The sequence below is a fragment of the Eublepharis macularius genome, chromosome 15 (assembly GCF_028583425.1).
Source record: "Eublepharis macularius isolate TG4126 chromosome 15, MPM_Emac_v1.0, whole genome shotgun sequence".
Lineage (NCBI taxonomy): Eukaryota > Metazoa > Chordata > Lepidosauria > Squamata > Eublepharidae > Eublepharis > Eublepharis macularius.
This window is the reverse complement of record NC_072804.1, coordinates 53155528-53177238: the sequence shown is the minus strand read 5'-3', so window position 1 is coordinate 53177238 and position 21711 is coordinate 53155528. Positions and strand designations below refer to the sequence as shown.

General features: G+C 46.7%; 1 protein-coding gene across 5 annotated transcripts in view; it reads left to right on the top strand.

Annotated features, from left to right (window-relative positions):
• LOC129343225 (very-long-chain 3-oxoacyl-CoA reductase-B-like) overlaps positions 1-19025 on the top strand; it is a 38400-nt gene extending 19375 nt beyond the window's left edge. For 3 of the 5 annotated variants that reach the window (XM_054999326.1, XM_054999327.1, XM_054999324.1), the window contains exons 5-12: positions 1321-1431; positions 3760-3827; positions 4126-4170; positions 7167-7201; positions 9502-9583; positions 12021-12086; positions 14035-14181; positions 17704-19024. In XM_054999326.1, the coding sequence (XP_054855301.1) occupies positions 1321-1431; positions 3760-3827; positions 4126-4170; positions 7167-7201; positions 9502-9583; positions 12021-12086; positions 14035-14181; positions 17704-17808 (659 nt within the window). In that variant the 3' untranslated portion in view covers positions 17809-19024. Of the gene's footprint in view, positions 1-1320; positions 1432-3759; positions 3828-4125; positions 4171-7166; positions 7202-9501; positions 9584-12020; positions 12087-14034; positions 14182-17703 lie in introns of all 5 variants that reach the window. The other 2 variants (XM_054999322.1, XM_054999323.1) reach the window with 2 other exon arrangements.
• The last annotated feature ends 2686 nt before the right edge of the window (positions 19026-21711 follow it).

Below are 21711 nucleotides of genomic sequence, written 5' to 3'. Positions count from 1 at the left end.
GTTCCTCCAGCTCTTTTTCTATGAAATGACCCCTGCCCATCACAAATGTTGTTAATCTTATAGGTGCTACTGGACTCTTGTTCTTTCCTACTGCTACAGACAGACTAATACGGCTGCCCTTCTTGATCTAGGAAAGGGTAGTGTAGGATCTGCGACGGAACAGAAGCCATGATGCATGGCTGGGGGGGTAAATCTGAGACTAGAAGGGCTCTCCTACGCAGAGCCACACCACAGTTGGTAGATTTAGAAGGGTGTAACTCTCCTTAGGATAAAGCTTATACGTTCTGGTATCTGAATGAGCAACAGCAGAGGCACTCAATTAACAATGCTAAATGTCGACACCTTGCCACAGAGAGGTTTTGCGATGCTTTCAGAAAGATGAGATGTTGCTCAAGGTGATCCCTAACACTATAAATCTCCTGGCTTTCCACTTCCAGGAGACTTCTACAGTTGTGCTTGTCTGTGTCGTATTCCCAGTTTTATAAGAACTAATACACACACTCACAGGTGGATTTTCTATTCCTGATGAACAAGCCTCCATCTTAGCCCCTCAGAGGTGCTGGCGACAGCTGGGATAAAGCTCTGGGGTATGGCTGCTCTGGATGCAGGGCAACAGACCTTGAGGAAGAAAAGCAGTGTGAGCTTTTAGTAAAGAGTCCAGTAGGACCTTTAAGACTAACCAACTTTATTGTAGCATAAGCTTTCGAGAACCACAGTTCTCTTCATCAGATGCATCGTCAGCTTTCGAGAACCACAGCTCTCTTTGTCAGAGGCATCGTCAGCTTTCGAGAACCACAGCTCTCTTCGTCAAATGCATCATCAGCTTTCGAGAACCACAGCTCTCTTCATCAGATGCATCATCAGTTTTGAAGAACCACAGCTCTCTTTGTCAGATGTATCTAACGATGCATCTGATGAAGAGAGCTGTTGTTCTTGAAAGCTGACGATGCATCTGACGAAGAGAACTAAAGTTCTTGAAAGCTTATGTTACAATAAAGTTGGTTAGTCTTAAAGGTGCTACTGTACTCTTTACTATTTTGCTGCTACAGACTAATACAGCTAACTCCTCTGGGTGTGAGCTTTTGCAGCTGTATGGGGAATTGCTAGGATCAACGGGCTCTCTGGAAAGACCAGGCCTCCGTATTATATGAAATGGAAGGCTTTTTCAAAAAATTCATTACAGTAAACCAAAGCCTGTGTTTTAGGATTGTGGTTTGTGATGTTGGCCTGACTGCAGCAAGTTCTGGCTTTGCCCCCCTGTTCACTGCTTGGAGCCATCTATAAAGTAATTTTGAAATTCTCTCTGCCCTTTTTCCCCAGAGGAGCAGCATGGCAGAAGCACCAGGGTGATCCAAGCCGATTTCACCGGGGGCTCAGAAATCTATGAGCTGATTGGAGCTGCCTTGCAGGGTCTGGAGATCGGCATTCTGGGTAAGTTTGAACGCCGGCACTCTCTGTCCCCTTGGCAGTAACCATTGTGTGAACAAGACTCCTTGTCTGGTGCCCCCAAAGATCCCATAAACTGAGCCCAAATTATGTTATTAATTTACAAATCAAAACGCCAACATGCAAGGGCTACCTCCTCCCCTTTTTTTGACATTCCTCATTTGCAAAAGCAGAAATGTAACGAAAAGAACTAAGGAACCGCATCAACTTCACATTAAATAACATCAAGTCAAATCAAAGCCATAGTTTCTTGTTGAATGGCCTCCTTCGGCAGTCTTGACTCAGGGCCAAGCTAGAACTGACGAATGACACTTGAACGACAAGTGAACAGACTCACGTGTATTCCTCCTTGTTCATTTACACTCCCCTTGCACTCCACTCGATCACTACACGTTCACTTGCCATTCAAGTGTAATTCCTCACTTCTAGCTTGGCCCTCAGACTCATCACCAGTCCATCAAGGTCAGTTTTTTTCTACTCAGAGCTAAACTACAAGAGACGAATTACAAGAGGATGCTCACGTGAAGGAAGTTGCAAAGTTAGCTGGGAAGCTGAGCTTTAAAAGACAAATTGAAAGGCTCTGTCAATTTTGTTTGTTTGTTTGATTCGATTTGTATTCCGCCCTCCCCGCACCAGCAGGCTCAGGACGGATTCCAATTAATAAAATATAAAATACAGTATATTTAAAACCAATAAATCATCTTAAATGTTTTAAAAAGAACACACACAACAAGCAATACAGCAGCAGGTTTTGAAAAACATATGGCAGCAGATTTCAGCAGCAACCACCACCCAACCACCCCCAGAAATATAGGGCAGAGGCTAGGTGGTAGATACCCTTTGTAGGGGACTGGGCACAGCTGTCTCTAGGTGGCCGGCAGGGAGGCCCAGAGCATCAGCCATGTGCCTGGCGGAACAGCTCTGTCTTACAGGCCAGCAGAAGGATAGTGAATCCAGCCGGGCCATGATCTCTTTAGACAGAGCGTTCTACCAGGTTGGAGCCAAAACCAAAAAGGCCCTGGCTCTGGTCAACACTAAACGGGCCTCCCTGGGGCCAGGGACCAGTCGCAGCTGTTTGTCATAGCTCCTCAGAGGGTTTGTTTATTTCCTCTTTGCCTCCTTAAAACTCAGCTTCCCGGCTAACATTGTGACTCCCTTCACGTGCATGTCTTTGTGTAATTCATCTCTTGTAGTTTAGCTCTTAGACCGTCAACAGCTTTCCAAGGTCTCAGGTAGGTCTTTCGCATCACCTGTTACCTCGTCCTTTCAACTGGAGATGCCGGGAATTGAACATGGGAATTTTCACACCAAGCAGATGTGGTACCTCTGAACTACGGCCCGTTCTCTTACCTACCTCTGAGCTACAGCCCCATTTCTATTTTAATACTGAACAAATGGATGCTGCTCGCCCTCGTTTAAACCTTCCTGCTTTTTTTTTAAAAAAAAGCTAATCTGTTATTGATATTCCACTTTTCTCAGCTTCCGCTTCTGGAGGAGTACTTTGGTGACCTGGAACAGGGTTCTTTGAAGATGGCAAGCCCTGCAAACTGTCTTGTCGCTGGTGTCAAATCATTTCATGAGATGCCATCCCCAACCCACTTCTTGCAGCTCGAAAGCCTTGGAGGCTACCATTTTTTAAAAAAATTCCTTCAGGAGTTCTCGTTCCATGGGGCTGCTTGCCAGGTAGCTGTAGGGCCTTTTGGCACTGTGGTTGCACACCTTAAAATAAGCCTCTATATGGAGATCTGAGGGATTTTGCTTTACGTAACTCTCACAGGGCTTTAGCTGTTCAGGAAACCTGTCTGTGCAGCCTCTGTTGCTTACGCCGGGCTGCAAAGAACGATAGATGACCGTTTGCATTTCCTTAAAAGACGGAGAGTCTCTTTACACAAGACATCTTACGCAGGGATGCTCAAGTGTAGCTTAAAAAGACAGAGCCGGCGGAGATTGCTTCCCAGAGGGTCTGTTAATTTCATCTCTGCCTCCTCAGAAATTGACAGAGCCTTCGGAGAGGCGAAGATGAAATTAACAAACCCTCTGAGAAGCGATCTCCACCAGCTCTGTCTTTTTAAACCACTCTTCCCGGCTAACATTGTATCTCTCCACGCTTGAGCGTTCCCATTTAAGATGTCTTGTGTAGAGAGACTGAAAAATAACAAATTAGAGATTCTGGGCAAATGTTTTCTAGGCCAACGCTGTTTTGTGAGAGGATCAAATGAGGACTGTGCGTTAGCCCCTAGGTATTCCTGCCATTTTCCTTTTGAGTTGTCTGAGCCTGTGCAATGACCTGTCTCTTGGGTTGTCTCATTACAGTGAATAATGTTGGTCAGTCAGTGCAAACTCCAATGTATTTCCTGGATGGTGTTTATAAAGGTGACCAGGTGAGTGTACTCTCAGCCCTAACCTTAGCTGCCCTTTGGTCCTCCCATATATCTTCCCTTTAAAACCCTACCCATATGTTACAAGTGTGAACCAGGGGTCCAGAGGGCTTTTCTTGTGTTTTCTGGGGAAAGACCCTCAGAGTAGTTGAAGCTGTTTGAAACATATGAAAGGCTGAAGAGAGATTTCCAGCCCTTTTAGGGAAAAGGACCTCAAGCTCCATATGTTTTAGCATGCACTCTCTCACAATAATGAAGGCAAGCATGCTCATTATACTGTGTTTTCTTTCCCTCTCTATAGTATATATATGACTTGGTGCATTGCAACATGCTATCATATGTAAAGGTGAGTGAACAGTGTCTCCTATCCTTGCTGGGTATCTGAACTGTCTATTTCTTGGTTGTTGTGGGTTTTCCAGGCTGTATTGCCGTGGTCTTGGCATTGTAGTTCCTGACGTTTCGCCAGCAGCTGTGGCTGGCATCTTCAGAGGTGTAGCACCAAAAGACAGAGATCTCTCAGTGTCACAGTGTGGAGAAGATGTTGGCAGGTCATTTGTATCTACTCAGGAGGGGTGGGGTTGAGCTGAGTCATCCTGTAAGAGTTTCCCAGGGTGTGGAATGCTAATGGCGGGAGGCTTCACTGTATCCTGAGGAGGTTCTTTTGCATATGGATTGGTGCTTGATGTGCTAATCTTCCCTGCGGGGCTATTGTCGGGTGTAGAGTGTTTTGTTAGCCTGGTGTTTTTCAGAACTGGAAACCATGCTCTGTTCATTCTTAAGGTTTCTTCTTTCCTGTTGAAGTTTTGCTTATGCTTGTGAATTTCAATGGCTTCCCTGTGCAGTCTGACAAAGTAGTTGGAAGTGTTGTCCAGTATTTTGGTGTCCTGGGATAAGATACTGTGCCCTGTTTGAGTTAGGCTATGTTCAGCCACTGCTGATTTTTCAGGTTGTCCAAGTCTGCAGTGTCTTTCATGTTCTTTTATTCTTGTCTGGATGCTACGCTTTGTGGTCCCGATGTAAACTTGTCCACAGCTGCACGGTATACGGTATATACTGACAGTAGAGACCCCCTCACCTCTGCAGGAGTGAACTGCCAACATCTTTTCCACACTGTGACACTGAGAGATCTCTGTCTTTTGGTGCTACACCTCTGAAGATGCCAGCCACAGCTGCTGGTGAAACGTCAGGAACTACAACGCCAAGACCACAGCAATACAGCCCGGAAAACCCACAACAACCATCAATAAAGAATTCTATTGAAGTGCTCAGTGCACAATTAGTCACACTTTAAACAACACATTTATACATACAGAGACCTGAAAGTCTCATAACAAATTTTTCTTATGAGTAAGCCACATGAGAATTTCTGTATGTGATGGTGGTGAGTCTTTATTTCCTTTGTTTTGTTTCTTTCAATCATGAATAATGAAGAGCAAACAGGACTTTGATTGTTAAACAATTATTTATTCATAACAGTTTATTTTCTGTGATGTAAGTTTTGTTGGCCCTGAGGAAGTGGAAGTTCTGTGAAACAAGCCGGCAGCATGTAGGGCCACGCAGCATCGTCAAGCCGGCAGCATGTAGGGCCACGGGGTTCTGCAGAGCTCCTCGTTCTTCTTTGGACTTCATCAACAAAGGACATTTGCATCCCACACTTTCAACGAGTTGCATCGACTTACTTTTGAAATAGACATCTCCGTTTTCTCATTGACCTTGGTTGACACCGCTTGGTCAAAGGAATAATTCTTTGGATGGGAGTCTTCAGAGCTTACTCATAAGAAAAATTTGTTACAAGACTGCCTTATTACCTCTGTGGGACTCTCTTAAAGGGACACGGACTATTATTGATCATCCCCATTGTTTTGTTGGGACTTTCAGGTCTCTGTATGTATAAATGTGTTGTTTAAAGTGTGATTGTCGAAGGCTTTCACGGCCGGAGAACGATGGTTGTTGTGGGTTTTCTGGGCTGTATTGCCGTGGTCTTGGCATTGTAGTTCCTGACGTTTCGCCAGCAGCTGTGGCTGGCATCTTCAGAGGTGTAGCACCAAAAGACAAAGATCTCTCAGTGTCACAGTGTGGAAAAGATGTTGGCAGGTCATTTCTATCTACTCAGGAGGGGTGGGGTTGAGCTGAGTCATCCTGTAAGAGTTTCCCAGGGTGTGGAATGCTAATGGCGGGAGGCTTCACTATATCCTGAGGAGGTACTTTTACATATGGATTGGTGCTTGATGTGCTAATCTTCTCTGCAGGGCTATTGTTGGGTATAGATTGTTTTGTTAGCCTGGTGTTTTTCAGAACTGGAAACCACGCTTTGTTCATTCTTAAGGTTTCTTCTTTCCTGTTGAAGTTTTGCTTATGCTTGTGAATTTCAATGGCTTCCCTGTGCAGTCTGACAAAGTAGTTGGAAGTGTTGTCCAGTATTTTGGCGTCCTGGAATAAGATACTGTGCCCTGTTTGAGTTAGGCTATGTTCAGCCACTGCTGATTTTTCAGGTTGTCCAAGTCTGCAGTGTCTTTCATGTTCTTTTATTCTTGTCTGGATGCTACGCTTTGTGGTCCCGATGTAAACTTGTCCTCAGCTGCAGGGTATACCTCTGCAGGAGTATACCGTATTAGAAGATTAGCACATCAAGTACCAATCCATATGCAAAAGAACCTCCTCAGGATACAGTGAAGCCTCCCGCCATTAGCATTCCACACCCTGGGAAACTCTTACAGGATGACTCAGCTCAACCCCACCCCTCCTGAGTAGATATAAATGATCTGCCAACATCTTTTCCACACTGTGATACTGAGAGATCTTTGTCTTTTGGTGCTACACCTCTGAAGATGCCAGCCACAGCTGCTGGCGAAACGTCAGGAACTACAATGCCAAGACCACGGCAATACAGCCCGGAAAACCCACAACAACCATCTAAAGTGTGATTAATTGTGCACTGAGCACTTCAATAGAATTCTTTATTTTTTGAAATAACCATTGATTGTGCAATAATTTCTTATTTCCCAAGTGTTTTGGTTGCGTTTCTGGTTTTCTTGGGTTTGTCTCTGTCTGGATATTACTGAGTGCACAACCAGCCATTTTTTCCAGACTTCTGTGGGGGGAGGAAAGAAAACCCGGAAGCAGTCACCTTATAACCTCAGGATACGCTTCTGGGTCACTTGAGAAATAGTTAGGAGCACGTTTTGGGTTATGAGAATGTGTTTCTCTCTGGGTTAGCATCTTTTGAATCTAGCATACAAGGGGATTGGAACTGGCATGCAGCGGCAGTGGCAGTGGAATTGTGTGGAGTGGGAAGGGTTTGGCATCTAGTTTCCTGATAGTTTCATCTGCTTGTCTTCACAGATGACGCAGATCGTCCTTCCTCAGATGGTTGCCAGGTAAAACATCTGGAGAACTCTACAGTTCCTCTACTGTGATACATACATACATACATACATACATATATATATGTGTATGTATATATATACCCACCTGACTCTTGGCCATTTTGGGCCCGTTTCGGCCTGGATTGGGGCCAAAACAGCCCGGATTGAGCCTCTGACAGGTGGTGGATCACTCTCCTGCTCAGCAACGGCCCAATCCTGACCATTTTGCGCCCCTTTACAGTCATTTCCAGCCCCTTTTTGCCATTTTGGGCCAATTTCGACCCTGAATGGCCAGGATTGGGTCCAAAACAGCCATGATAGGTGATGTCAGGGGGTGTGGCATATGCAAATCAGTTACGCTGATGACACACTTCCGGTGATGGCAAGGGGTGTGGCATATGCTAATGAGTTATGCTAATGAGTTCCTCCAGCTCTTTTTCTACGAAATGACCCCTGTATACACACACACACTCACAATTCTGGGAGGGGCGGATGAGGGTGTATTTGATTTGAGTTTTTCCAAGATAGCTTTTAGAAATCAGAGTCCCTTATGAGCCTCCTTCTAAGCACAGTATGACAGGCCTGGGACCCTAAGCAATGGTACACTCTGATTAGCCAGGTTCTACTGTGGCCACCTGCCTTTCTACTCTGTATTCTTTATTTGCCCTTTCCACTTTGGTTATGTCAGATTTCTGATGGTTCTCAAAGGCTTTTGACAGCTGTGATGTTTTCTTCCAAGCCTTTTCCCTGAGCTTGTCTTCCACATATTTTGGAGAAACTTAGAGCCAAGCGACAAGTGACGAATGACACTTGCCTGGCAAGTGAACAGACTCACGGGTATTCCTCCCTGTTCACTTCTGATCAAGTGGCGGGCAAGTGAACAGGGAGGAATAACCGTGAGTCTGTTCACTTGCCGGGCAAGTGTCATTCGTCACATGTAACTTGGCTCTTAGTGTGGACATTCCTTAAGGAATGGAAATCTTGTCGTTATGGTGACACAAGCAAGCCCCCTCTGTTGTCAGAAATGTAGAATTTATCCAGGTGTCTAAGTCCCTGGACCCTAATAAAAAGTTCACTGTTCCAGCCTCCTCTCGCATAGAAACATAAAGCCGGAAGGAGCCCCCATGGCTCATCTAGTCCAAACCTAGCCCCAAAGTGTGAATTTCCTGCACAATGCAGAAAATTCACAGCTATCTCCCCCCTCCCTAATGACCCCTGCCATGTGCCCCTAAAAAAACAACAAAAAATAACCTCCTATTACTGCTTAACACCAGTTGGAGAAGGTAACGATCTATTCTTTTCAGTTCTCTAGCCAAACCCAAACTGAGAACTGAGTCATGGAGTAGTCATGCGTGGCTCTCTAGCCTTCTTCTCCAATTTACCCTTAATGTACGATCAAGGCTTAGGAGTCCATCTCTCTGCCTAATCTACCTCACAGGTTGTTATCACAGTAGAATGGAGATGAGCAGGGCTTTTTTTCTGGGAAAAGAGGTGGTGGAACTCAGTGTGTTGCCAGCACAGGGGGCAACTCTTGGCTGGAGGTGGTGCCCCTGGTACCACATGGCATGCGCAAAGTGCGCGCACGCTCCCAGGGCTGCACAATGACATCACTTTGGGTCAGCTGGAACAAAGGGGGAGTTTTTTAAAGTTTAAATCGCCCTTGGCAAAAATGGTCACATGGCCGGTGGTCCTGCCCCTGATCTCCAGACAAAGGGGAGAGTAGATTGTCCTCTGTGCCAGCAGCGCGGAGGGCAATCTCAACTCCCCTCTGTCTGGAGATCAGGGGGCGGGGCCACTGGCCATGTGACCATTTTCAAGAGGTGCCGGAACTCCGTTCCACCACGTTCCAGCTGGAAAAAAGCCCTGGAGATGAGAATGCTATAAACTCCTGTGTGTTGCCATTGGGGAGTATGGTGGGGCCTAAATGAAGTTAAGAAATAAAATGAAAGGAAGGAAAATGGGTGACAAAGACAGTCCTCTCCCCCTAGGTCTAAAATGTCTCCAGAAGTTAATGGAGGGAGCGATGAAATAATCTTAGTTACCATTTAGTACTGTCACTTTGCATATACTCAGTAATAGTGCGCTTACATATCAATTGTCATTCTCCTCAATAAATGCTGAAAACAAACCCGAGAAAGGCACTCTAAAGTCTCTGTCCATCTGGGAATGTGGCGTGAAGGTTGCCTGTGAGCACCACCAGTGTGTACTTCAAACACTTGTCTTCTAAAAGTAGAAATTTCACACCAGCTTCATTTGGGATGAGGGTGTCATGTCACCAAAGTCTTAGCTCATTACGATGGCTCTCACTACAGGAAGAAAGGCATTGTCATCTATATGTCATCTGCAGCTGCCCTACGTCCACTTCCGCTTGCATTGCTGTATAGTGCAAGTAAGGTAAGGAAAACCTTCCTCTAACAGTGCAGTTCTAGGCAGAGTTACCCCAGTCTAAGGCAAGCAATCTCAAGAGACTACGACTGGAGTAACTCTGCGTAGGACTGCAGCAGTGTAAGTAAATCAGAATGATAGTAATGTAAACAACATGTACAACTGCAGGCTGCTAAGAGTCTAATTGCTGTAAATACTGCTGAAAAAATTAGTTTAGTCCACTTGTACCCTAGGGGGAGCTGTAGAGCATTCCTAGCTCTTATTTTTCTCTCTGTATTGTATGAGCCAAAACACACGAGAAGAAATACCCAGGTTCAGCACGTGTTCTCTTACCTCAAGGTTTGCCGGGATCTGCAGGCGTCCTGGAAGCTTAAAGTTTAGCATTTACAGAGCAGCAGGGAGGGAAATACAGGCGCCTGCATTTCCCTTCCCCTTCCTGCTGCTCTGTAAATGCTAAACTTGTTCTCTTACCTCAAGGTTTGTTGGGAAGTGTAGGTGTCTTGGCAGCTTAAAGTTTAGCATTTACAGAGCAGCAGGAAGGGGAAGGGAAATACAGGCGCCTGCATTTCCCTTCCCCTTCCTGCTGCTCTGTAAATGCTAAACTTTAAGCTTCCAGGACGCCTACAGATCCCGGCAAACCTTGAGGTAAGAGAACACGTGCTGAACCTAGGTATTTCTTCTCGTGTGTTTTGGCTCTGTGTTAGTCTCTCTCTAGATGAGACGTCTTACACGAGGACGCTCAAGTGAAGGGAGACGCAACGTTAGCTGGGAAATGTAGTTTAAAAGACGGAGGCGAAGGCTTCATCAGTTTTAACTCTCTACAGCCAGAGACGGCTCCTTGCAGGGTTTGTTGATTTCTTCTTTGCCTCCCAGACTGGGAGGTGAAATAAACATAGCTTTCCAGGAAGAGAAGGGGAAATTAACAAACCCTCTGAGGAGTGATCTCAGGCTGCTTGTAGAGAGGTGAAACTGATCGAGCCTTTGGCTTTGAAACTCCTACGTTTCCCAGCTAACACGGCATCTCCCTTCACCTGAGCACCCTTGTGTAAAAAGTCTTGTCTAGAGAGACTCTCTCTGTGTTAGTGGCTTGTGTTCTGAAGGCCTCACTGTTGCATTAATGGCCTGTAGTCAGTTACTGGCCGTTTCCACACGGCTTACCTTCCCTCGGAACGACCCGGAACATCGCGCAAAACCCATGGAAGATTGTGTTTTCTCGTGCGAGATTTGCGTGACGTCACGCAAATCTTGCATGAGAAAACACGATCTTCCGCATTTTTTGCGTGGTGTTCCGGGTCGTTCCGAGGGAAGCTAAGTCGTGTGGAAACGGCCACTGTCTTTTGCAAAAATCCTGTTACAGTAAATTCATTGAAAGCAAATCTCCAAGTGTGGATTATTTCCTGAACTCTGCTAACATTTTATACCTAGCATGAGAAGCACCCACATTGTGCCTGCCAAGAAGGGGACTTGCCCAACAGGCAACAAAACCTAGAGGGGCTTGAAACAGGGAAGCCAGGACCTCCGTGCTTGAAACCGGGAGTGGGGTGTGTGTGTGTGCACCAGGAAGACTCATCTTGCGCGTGCATGCTCCAGAGCACCTCCTTGCCACACCGGGCATGACATAATTCCTGGCACAATGCAGAAGCAATGAGTCCCACGTTGGGCCGATTTGATAAAAATTGTCTCCCAGTCTATCACTTGGGGCCTGTTTTTATCCAATCTGCCCTGCACGGAACCTGTCGCTTCTGGGACACTCTGGGAATGGCATCATTCCTGAATAGGGCTGCCAGGTCTCTCTCACCTTCCACTAGGAGGGTAGGGACAGCTGTCGCTTACCTCATGCTGTCCACGAGAATCCTCTTCGTGTGCGCGCTTTGTGCACACGCACCCAGGGGCTGACATTTCTGGAAGTGACATCGCTGCACCTGTTGGGAGCGTGTGCACGGCACATGTTCCTGAGGGGCCTGCCGGTGGTGGGCAACTTCCAGGAGCTTGCCACCCCCCACGGATTGCTCGGCAATCAGCAAATGAGGTGGCAAATCCTCAGGAGTTTGCCTGCCACTAGCAGGCACCTGGGAACCCGAATCCCGTAGCAATGAGGAAGTGATCTGGGGTACACCACTGGACTCTAGTTCCTTCCTATTCCCGTGCCTCCCCTCACCACTGACCAGGTAATAAGTGGTGGGGGGGGTGGAAGCTGGAAGTGGAAGATCTCCTGCCCCACAGTGGGCGAATGAGATCCCTAGCTTGAAATCATTCTAATCAGGAAGAAAAGAGCCACTGGTCAAGCTTTTTTCCTTCTGCCTCAGGTTCTCACTGTCATAACCTGCCTTGTTCTGTCCCATCCCATTGCTGGGGATTGACTGGCCACTAGGATAGGGAAAAAAGGAAGACAAAGCAGCCTACGGTTTCTTTCTTCTCTCAGTACCTTTTCTTGCTTCTATTGCAGGTATTTGATGATTTTTTCGCACAAGGTTTGGACGCTGAATATAGATCCAAAGGCATCATTGTGCAGGTATTGTGCATTATCCAAAAAAGGCTTTGTACTCAGATAGGAGGGAAGTTGTAGGGAGGGCGTTGTCGTGGGCTGGTCCAGTGTCCATTCCTGAGTCCAGATAGCAAGGTCAGGCAGTCCAAAGATCAGTTAACAGCAAGTCCCAAGGGCCCAGCAAAGGCAGAGCCAAGGCACGGTCCAAAGGTCACAACAGTAAGGCAAAGGCAAGGCCAGGTTCAGTGGAGTGGTTGTAGCAGGGACAGGATTCCGACGTGTTGCTTCCATGCTCCCGGTTGTCTGTGACAGGGTTTTATAGATAGGCTGGGCTGGCAGCCAGCTGTGCTTACTTCCTCATCACTCTCAACAAGCAGTTGGTGTCTGGCCAGGAGGTGTGCACTTGGCCGCCTCTCCTGCAGCTCCACCCGTTGCTTTTGTCTACAGTGCTCTCTGGGTGAAGCTGGAGGTTTGGGTGTCCTTGACGGTGCTTCCCCAGTGGTGTTGGAACTGGAGGGCGGTGGTGCTGCTGGCTCCGCTGCTGACTGAGAGCTTTGGGTAACTGCTGGCTGGGCTTCCCCAGTGGTGTTGAGGCTGAAGGGTGTTCAGGCTTCTGGCTCAGCTGCTGGCTGCGGACTCTGATCTGCCAGCAGCTGTTCCTCCTGATTGCCAGCTTCTGCTGTATCGGAGCTGGCTTGGCTGGTTACACGAGGCTCCTCTTCTCCCGAGGAGTCCTCATCTTCACTGAGCCCCATGAGAGGAGTGTCAAATGCTTCGCTGATGAGTTAGGGACCGTATACTTCGCCGCCACGTTGCCTTGCATATTCCTTGTTGCTTTGAATATGTACTCCTATATACTACCTGTGCTTCATGTTATCTAGCGGCAGTCCTAGAATGGATTATGTTCTGTTTCAGCAATTCTTCAATTCTGTATTGGATCCTTGCTAATGCTATATCTTTGTACAATCCTATAACATGTTTTGTGAAAATGTCCTTGGTGCTGATTGTACTAATCTCACACTATGTAATCCGTCTTGAGTCTCAGTAAGAAAGGCAGACTATGAATGACATAAAAAAATAAAATAAATAAACAGGGCCGTCGTCACACGGGCATCTCTTCCGTTAAATTTACAGCATATAGCGTCCTACCTGTTATCGGCACAGTAACGTTTCTTTGGGTCACCTAACGGCTCTTCGCGCCACCAGCTGTCCACACCGAAGCACTCTGTTCTGTTCTCTCTAACCGCGCAGAAGCAGCTCCCCCCCCTTTTTTTAATTTATTATTCTGGCGTTTAATTCCGCTATAACGGAATAACAGCATATAAACATTCCGTTAGAGCAAAACATTACGACACTTTTGTTTTTCCAACTTTGAAATTATATAAATAGCCCTTTGCCCGCAGAAAACTCCCTGTCTGGCGTGATCCCCATCGCTGAAGACTCTGCCATGGTGATTGAGTCATTTTTACTTCAGCAGAAAGTTTGCATTGTGTTATGTCGTTATGGCGTTATAAGGACATAATAAAATTAAAAAAGGGGGAGTCGCAGGAAGAAATGGATTCTGGGATTGAAGGGAGGGCATAGGACGTTGCGAGGCGAAATACATCGATGCGAGGCATTCACACTGAGGCACAAAATAGCGCGACTATCAAGCACGAAGCAGAAGAGAGAAAATCGCTACAGTGTTGGAATAAGGTGGGTGTTTGCCAGGAAATAGCGCCATTTTAGCGCTAAATAAAAGCCCGTGTGACGACGGCCTAAATAATACCCTGCCCCGAGGAATACAAAGGCAATGCAGTTTATGTGATAAAACGGGCCCCCAAGTTTCTACCCTAGGGGATGTGGAGTTTTGCTGTCTACCCAGGTATCACTAGACCTCAATGAGTTTGCCATTCCACTACATCTTTGCTGCCGCCAGCAGGGGTATCTCTGATGACCAGTTCCTTCCTGACCCTGACCCGTTATCTCTCTGTAGTCCATCACGCCCCACTTTGTGGAATCCAACATGACTCGGCAGATCAACAGGCACTACAAGTTGTCAGCAGCTTCCTTTGCACGGCAGGCCTTGAACACTGTGGGGCTGTCCCGCAGAACCACCGGCTCGCTCAGCCATTCCATCCAGGTAAGTCCAAGAGGCCCTGAGCTGGATAGCCCAGGTGAGCCTGATCTCGTCAGATCTCGGAAGCTAAGCAGGGTCGGTCTTGGTTAGCAATTGGATGGGTGACCTCCAGCAAAGACCAGGGCTGTTTTCACACTGCTTACTGGCCACGGAACGTCGCACTGAGCTCCTGGAATGACAGCATCTTCCTAGCGCGTTTTTGTGCAAGATTGCGCCAGGAAGACACTGTCGTTCTGGGAGCTTGGCACAATGTTCCGTGGCCAATAAGCAGTGTGAAAACAGCCCAGGTTGCAGAGGCCAGCAATGGCAATCTACCTCTGTTAGTATCTTTTCTTGAGAATTCCAGCAGGGGTTGCCATAAGTCAGCTATGACTTGATGGCACTCTTCATCACTACCACCTGTTCCAAAAGGTGGGGGAAAGGTTCACCTATGTGGGAGGGGCCTTGTGATGCATCAAGGCAATTTAATATATTGTTCACATTGCTATAGCATGTCTTAAACTGGCAAACCCTTGCAAAAACAGCAAAACCAGGGAGCACACAGATAAAGTAGAGGTCTCCACAGGGATGCAGTTAAGCAATTCGGATTTCACGGTCTTATCCACATACCACCACCCTCTGCAAAATCTGGTAATATGTATTACTTCACTTCTAACACCCAAGTACAGAATGAATGTTCAACAATATCTTCTTCTGACAAAGAAATCAACGCTATAAAGCCAAACTAAGAAGGCATACATGGCCATTTCTTGTAAGACTGGCACAAAGAGGGCATGTGTGGCCCTTTCGTGGAAGGTTGGCAAGTCTTCCAAAATAGCAGGCACTGGGAGGGTCTCTATATCGCTGCACCATGTGGAATATTCGGTGAACATGGAGAGATAAAAGCAAGGAAATACCGCCCCCCCCCATACTATTTTAACAAGGGAAAGGGCTTGGGGGGTGAGTCAGGCGCTCTTCCTTGCCTTGTAGTGATGTTTTATTTATTTATTTATTTATCTATCCTTAAACATAAAAGGCAAACCATGTTGCCGATGTCTCACCTCTTATCCGCGCACAGGCGCAGTATGCAGGGATAAGAAGCCAGTCGGTGGCAACGCTGTTTGCTTTCCTACTGCCTTGGGGCTTCTGGAGACCTGGGAAGCCCTGGCAGTGCAGGCAAACCAGGCATGCCTCGTATGCTGCCCCTGCCCCTCCAAAGCTGCAATTGGGGGGTGGGGGGAGCACGTGGCGGCAGGCATGGCCGCTCGCCTGACCTGCCTCTCACGCCGTGATCACGGGGACAGGGGCGGCGGCGGGGGGAACATAGCGGACATGCGTCGCTCCCTGTTGTCCCTGCCCAAAGCTGCAATTGGGGGGAGGGGGCGTGCAGCAGCAGGCATGCCTCGCTCGCCTGCTGTACCCCCACGAAGCCGCGATAGGGGGTGGGGGAAGGGGGCATGTGGAGGCAGGCATGCCGTCCTGCCCTCCTCCTCCCCCCACCCCAGATCGGGACACTGGGGAGGGGCAATGCCCAGCCCCTCCTCCCTGCATGCAGGCTCAGGGCAGGTGACATTTAGTTTTCCCTTTTTTAAATAAATAGCCATTCTGCATAGCTGCTGTGTGGCTGCAGGGAACTTGACCTGGGTTCCCCAGACCCAATTCTTTAAAACCTACATATCTAGATTGACCCGACAAGTACTTGTTGCAATGAAGAATGTCCACCACATGGCATATGCAATGTATGCTTAACAGCTAGCATTAATGTACAAGTTGACGTCCTGCTGCTACGATTCCCTATGCCAGCTAATTTTTTGTAATCGTCATGAGCGAGAAATGTTTTTGAAATAGTATTATCTTGGGCCCATAGTAATGGTGAAATTATTCCAATGCCTAATGAAATTGTCCATTTTCCAGGAACATGAGACAGGTGCCACGGGGAGCAGTGCTCAGAAGAACCACATGTAGCATATCCAGAAGCCACCTGTGACTCCTGAGTCACAGAATGACGGTCTGATGACACATGCACTAAACACGAAGTGGGCTGGGGAAAACCCTAACGCTACTCTGATTTAACATGTAAATCACACTGACCTTCAAAGTGGTGTGTATGTATGTGTTTAATGTGCAGGCAGGAGTGGCTTTGTTGGTCCCCACAGAAACATGTCTTCAGCAGTCATATGAACAGCCTGTCCTACATGGCCCTCTTCTCTCTGCAGAAACATGCTGGGTAGAAAACTGGTGAGCACAGTGGCCAGGGCTCATTTCGAGGGGGAACGTGCCGGAACACAGTTCTGGCAGTTCCCCAAAGAAGTCACATGTCAGGTGGCCCCGCCCACCTGACTCTCAGCCATTTTGGGCCCATTTCAGCCTGGATTGGGGCCGAAACGGCCTGGATCAGGCCTCTGATGGATGGTGGATCACTCTCCCGTTCATCAGTAGCCCAATCCTGACCATTTTGGGCCCCTTTTCGGCCATTTTCAGCCCCTTTTGGCCATTTGGGGCCCAATTTTGGCCCTGAATGGCCAGGATTGGGTCCAAAACAGCCAGGATAGGTGATGCCAGGATGTGTGGCATATGCAAATCAGTTATGCTAATGAGTTCCTCCAGCTCTTTTTCTGTGAAATGACCCCTGGCAGTGACATGTTAAACACGGGTTGGGTTGGGGCTTCCCCCAACCCGCTTCTCATTTAGCCCATGTGTTATCAGACCCTGTGTATCACTGCTTCATACGAAGCCTGGAAAGAGCATGATACATCCTTTGTGGAGCCGCTGTTCTGCTTATATCCAGACACACCTCCGTAGTGAACTCTTAAAATTCTACCAAAAGGGAAAACAATAGTCAAAACAGATGCCAAATCCTGTGGGTAACTGGACTTCGGTCACCCACCACTGTCTACTTAACCAAAGTGTACTTTTCAACACTGGGTACTGCTTCAGTTTGACTTCTGGTTTTTCAACACTTTCCTGTTACTCAAAATCGGTGTTGAAGTACACTTTGAAGCCTGATGACTGGATGAAAGAGGTTCTTTTTTTGAATCAGAAACAAATCTGAGCTATGGGTGCCCAGCATGACGGCCTCACGGACATGGTCGGGGTGCACTGAGTTCAGGTTCAAGTAGGGTTATCAACTTCCAGAGTGGGGCCTGGAAATTTCCTGGAATTACAACTGATTTCCAGACTGCATGGATCAGTTTCACTGGAGAAAATGGCTCATTTGGATGGTGAACTCTATGACATTATAACCTATTGACGACCCTCCACTCCCCAAACCCTACCTTCCTCAGGCTCCACCCCCTCAAATCTCCAGAAATTTTCCTCCTCAGAGTTGGCAACCCTAGGTTCAAGGCACTTGAGAGGAGTGCAGGAAGATACAGTGAATGGCATCTACTACTGCATATTGCTTAAACAAAATTAACATGGGCTTCTAGGGTCTTCTTGAAAGGCAGACCATTGGGAAGTGAACCCATTAATGATCAAGATCGCAACAGAATATGGATATGTGTAAAATTAGAAAGTGTCGTTTTGTTTGCTTCCTTTTTTCCCCAGTGCAACGTATTATTTAAGAGGATTCCAGAGTGGATTTTTGTTTCACCTTTTGCAATCCCTTTCATCTTGTATCTCTGGAAGAAATGCGTGAAGGAACGCAAGTAGCCTGGGTTCTTGGAGAGTCTAGAGAGGCCCGGAGGTTAATGAGAAGCACAAAGGCTAGCTGGGCCAGGATTTGAAATCTGATTCTAAATGCTTTGAGAACAACATATACTGAAATCACCAAGCAACACTTTTAAACTTTCTCTCTCAGACCGGGATGCAATCAGATCAAGAATTCCTGTAAATTTTCAAATAAAAGTTAAAAAAAAAAAAGAATTCTCATTCAGTTGCTTTTCCAAGAAGTCTTTAAGATATTTTCTTCTGAGAGTACACTGTGTTTCCTCATGATTGCAAGGAAAGCAGCATACTATCCGTTTATATCTCTGCTTCCTTGGATTCTGTTAAATTTTAAGCCTGATGGGAAGACTGTGGTGTTTTTATTTTAAAATGTGACGAGAAAGGAAATTGAGTTGTTGGCAATACGGTTTTGTGTCTCCTGCCTCTCAGCTCCCCCCCAGACCCCCCTTGCCCCCTACCTGCCAGCCCTCCCGAGATCCCTCCTGCCTGCCAGCCCTCCCCCCCACAGCCCTCCCCAGCCCCAGCTTTCTAGAGCCCGTTATATTTATTTGCACAACGGGCTTTGTTTCTAGTGAAGTAATAAAAGCCTTGAAAAAGAATAAAGCTCCAGGCTTTGATTGTTTGACAGCTGAGTATTATAAATTATTTAATGAAACTATAGGTAAAACTTTATTGAATGCAATTGATTAAATTAAAGGCGTGGGAAAGTTACCGCAAACCTGGAGGAAAGGAAAACTGATAGTCCCAAAAAATCTTAACACCGTGGATGCAGGGCATGCTGTCAGATATGCATGTCTGCATATCTGCATGCATGCATGTCTGCCATGAAGGTGTTTTGCATTTAATGCTAATCCTCTGAAAGTATGATAAGTGTATGTTGAATTCTGGGCCAATGATATACGAGTCTGTGCCATGCTTCTTGCAGCGGAACTTGTAGCAGTTCCTCTTATCTCGCGGCTGGCCACTCTCACTCATCGAGCAGACAGGAGGATGGCCCTGGATGCCAAGCGACGGACTGAGAGCTAGAAATGATTTCATTTTCTCTTCCTTTCCCAGGCTCTTCCCCCTTCCCCCCTCCCTGACCCCTTCTAACCCTCCCTATTCCAAAAGGCAGGAACTTTTCCTATAACTAACCTGATCCTCTATACCTATGTCATTTCTGCCAATGCCATAGTCATGTGTACACTGAACTGTAGATCCTGAATAAAGCAACTGGAGTGTTTGATGTGAAGTACTATTTGGGTCTAACTGCCAGAACCTGACACATGCCGTCCCACCATCCACTGAAATCTTTAGACTAGCTAGAAAGAGATCTCTCTCTTCCCTTTCCTATCCTAAATAGACTTCCAAGAATAAATGAGCTCATATTTCTTTTCTAAAGCTTAACCAAGCGTAAGTTTGTTTCTCTACACGTGTGCATGTTGCCACTCAGGCTCACACACACATGCTTCTCTGCGTACTGTGCAACTCTGCTAACACTTTGATCGGAAGCAACATTCAGCCATCGCAAGGACAGCAACGGTGCATTCCGCTCCCGAACACTATCGCCCCTCGTGGAACAGCCCAGCTCCCTGGAAGTCTTATAACAAAGTTCTTTTTCTGCTTCGTAGACCTTTCTACATGAGGGCACCAGAGGAAGTAGGACAAGCACCACGGCACCCGTAGGCGCACCATGTTGGAAAACCCTGGGACAGAGCATTGGAGATTTATGGTGTCCTTGCAATATATGTTTTATAGACAAATGTACAAACTAGTGGAAGCAAGCCAGCTGTCCCTCAGCTACCAGCAAATCCATGATTCAACCCTGTTTCAGATTCCCAGAGCAACTTAAGACAGCATTCATGTACTTTCTCCCAGGTTACATTCACATTTAGCTAATAATTCCAGGTAGATAACATCCACCCTTCTCTCCCCCCCACCCCAAATATAAGCTGCACGCTGGCTTCTCTGCCCCTTCCCACTAGCTGAAGAGCATCACCTTCCAAATGACAGTTCCCAGGATTCTTTGGAGAAAACATGAAAGTTAAATGGGAATAAGACTACTCATGTTATAAACCTTTCCTTCTATGCTCCTCCTGACCTTGGGTACCTTGAGTCGCCTCAGGAAAAGTGAGAAAGTTGCAAGGCACATAATCTGAGCTGGAGTGACTTTATCGGTTGCTCAGATTTTTCATCATTTCTATTAATTGTCATTTCTTTTGGTGAAGAAAACAGTGAAGGCAGTAATCACTTCTTACACCGGAGCAGTGTGACTTCAGAACATTCGTGATACACACCTGACCTGCAAAATCTAAAAACTACCATGGCTTCTTTGGAAGAAACCTTTGGAATTATAAAACCTACCTGTTTTCGAAGTCCTTTTGTTCTCATCTATGACTCTAATGGCTTACTTTTATTACAGTCCTTAACAAACTTTCCCCGGTATTTTGGCTAAATCCCTGCCTCCAGCTCTATACTGACCTTGCATTACCACTCTGCCAAAAAGCTCCCTAAATTAAAATGTTGCTGGCTAATATCAGATTTGCTAGGTGAGTGTTTAGCAGCTCTCACCAGGGCAGGAAACAAGATATGGTGCTGGAGGGAATTCTCTCCTGGGCTAGGCTGATTCATGTGACACTCAGTCTGGTTTGGTAAGTCTTTTGAGGGTTGTTTGCACAAAACGTGTCTAACCTACACATGCACGGCCCACACATGGTAACTCATGGCAGATAAGAAGGAGGGGGGGGAGTTGACAAGTTGCTAGGAAAATTTGACCTCAATTTATCTTATGTACTGAAATTTGGTACTGGATGTCCCTGTAGTCCTAACAAACTTTGATGCAAAAGTATGTTGCAACTTGCCTTTTTCATTAGAGAAGTATTTGGACTTTTTAAAGATATATTTGGGCTTTAATCTCATGACTCTGAAATGATATTGAAGAGGGTGTTACTCTAAACGGGTGTTACACTTTCAGGTGTTCCATTCAGATTCAGCTATGGAGGGGAGGGGTCATACCCACCCTGGATTGTGCACTCCACCTCTGTCATGATTTTTGCAACTGTTTTGCATCTACTCCCCCCTCTGCTCACCACCTGTATATCTCTGGCCGGTTTCTTCATACCCTTCATGCATCTGATGAAGAGAGCTGTGGTTCTCAAAAGCTTATGCTACTATAAAGTTGGTTAGTCTTAAAGGGACGACTGGACTCTTTACTATCCTAAATGGGGGGGGGGGGGTCTTCCTGCAAGTTGAGGGAATTAACATGCAAAGAGGCTGCGAGAGGACAGGTAACTGGGATCTTCTCTGCCAATGTATACCAGGTTCCTTCCCTCGGAGGACTTTCGAAATTACTGAGAGTTTAAAGAATGACTTTTATTAAAGGGCCAGAGGAGTTAGCCATGTTAGTCTGTAGTTTATTAAAGGGGTAGCAAAAGCAATTATACAAGAATAGTCCCCATACACATACAAGGTTTCCTAGGAAAAGCAGGGAGGTATTTGGATAGAGTTTCAGTCCAGATGGGAAGTAGCTTCAGTGTCCAGTGCTATGCAGCAAGAAGGGAGAGAGGGGCTCAGACATGCAGTCTGAGGGTGCGCACGCATGGATCTGAAGGGCACACGCACTGAATGAGGCAGCAGGTAGCCCAATGATACTGTGGAACATACCCTGGGGCAGGATTGCGTCTTCTGCCCAAAAAGGATAACTTAACAGTCATCTCTGAGGTGAGACAAAACACTGGAAAGCTGTCTCCAAGGTGAGACAAAGAACTGGAAGGTTTGATTAAGCCTTCCCGGATGAAACTAAAGTTATCAATGATGACTGATGAGTCGTGATGGCTCGATAGACAAGGCAATCAGAGCCCTGAATAGCTCAAAATGGGAGAGCGGATAAGGGAAAGATTGGCAGGGTGT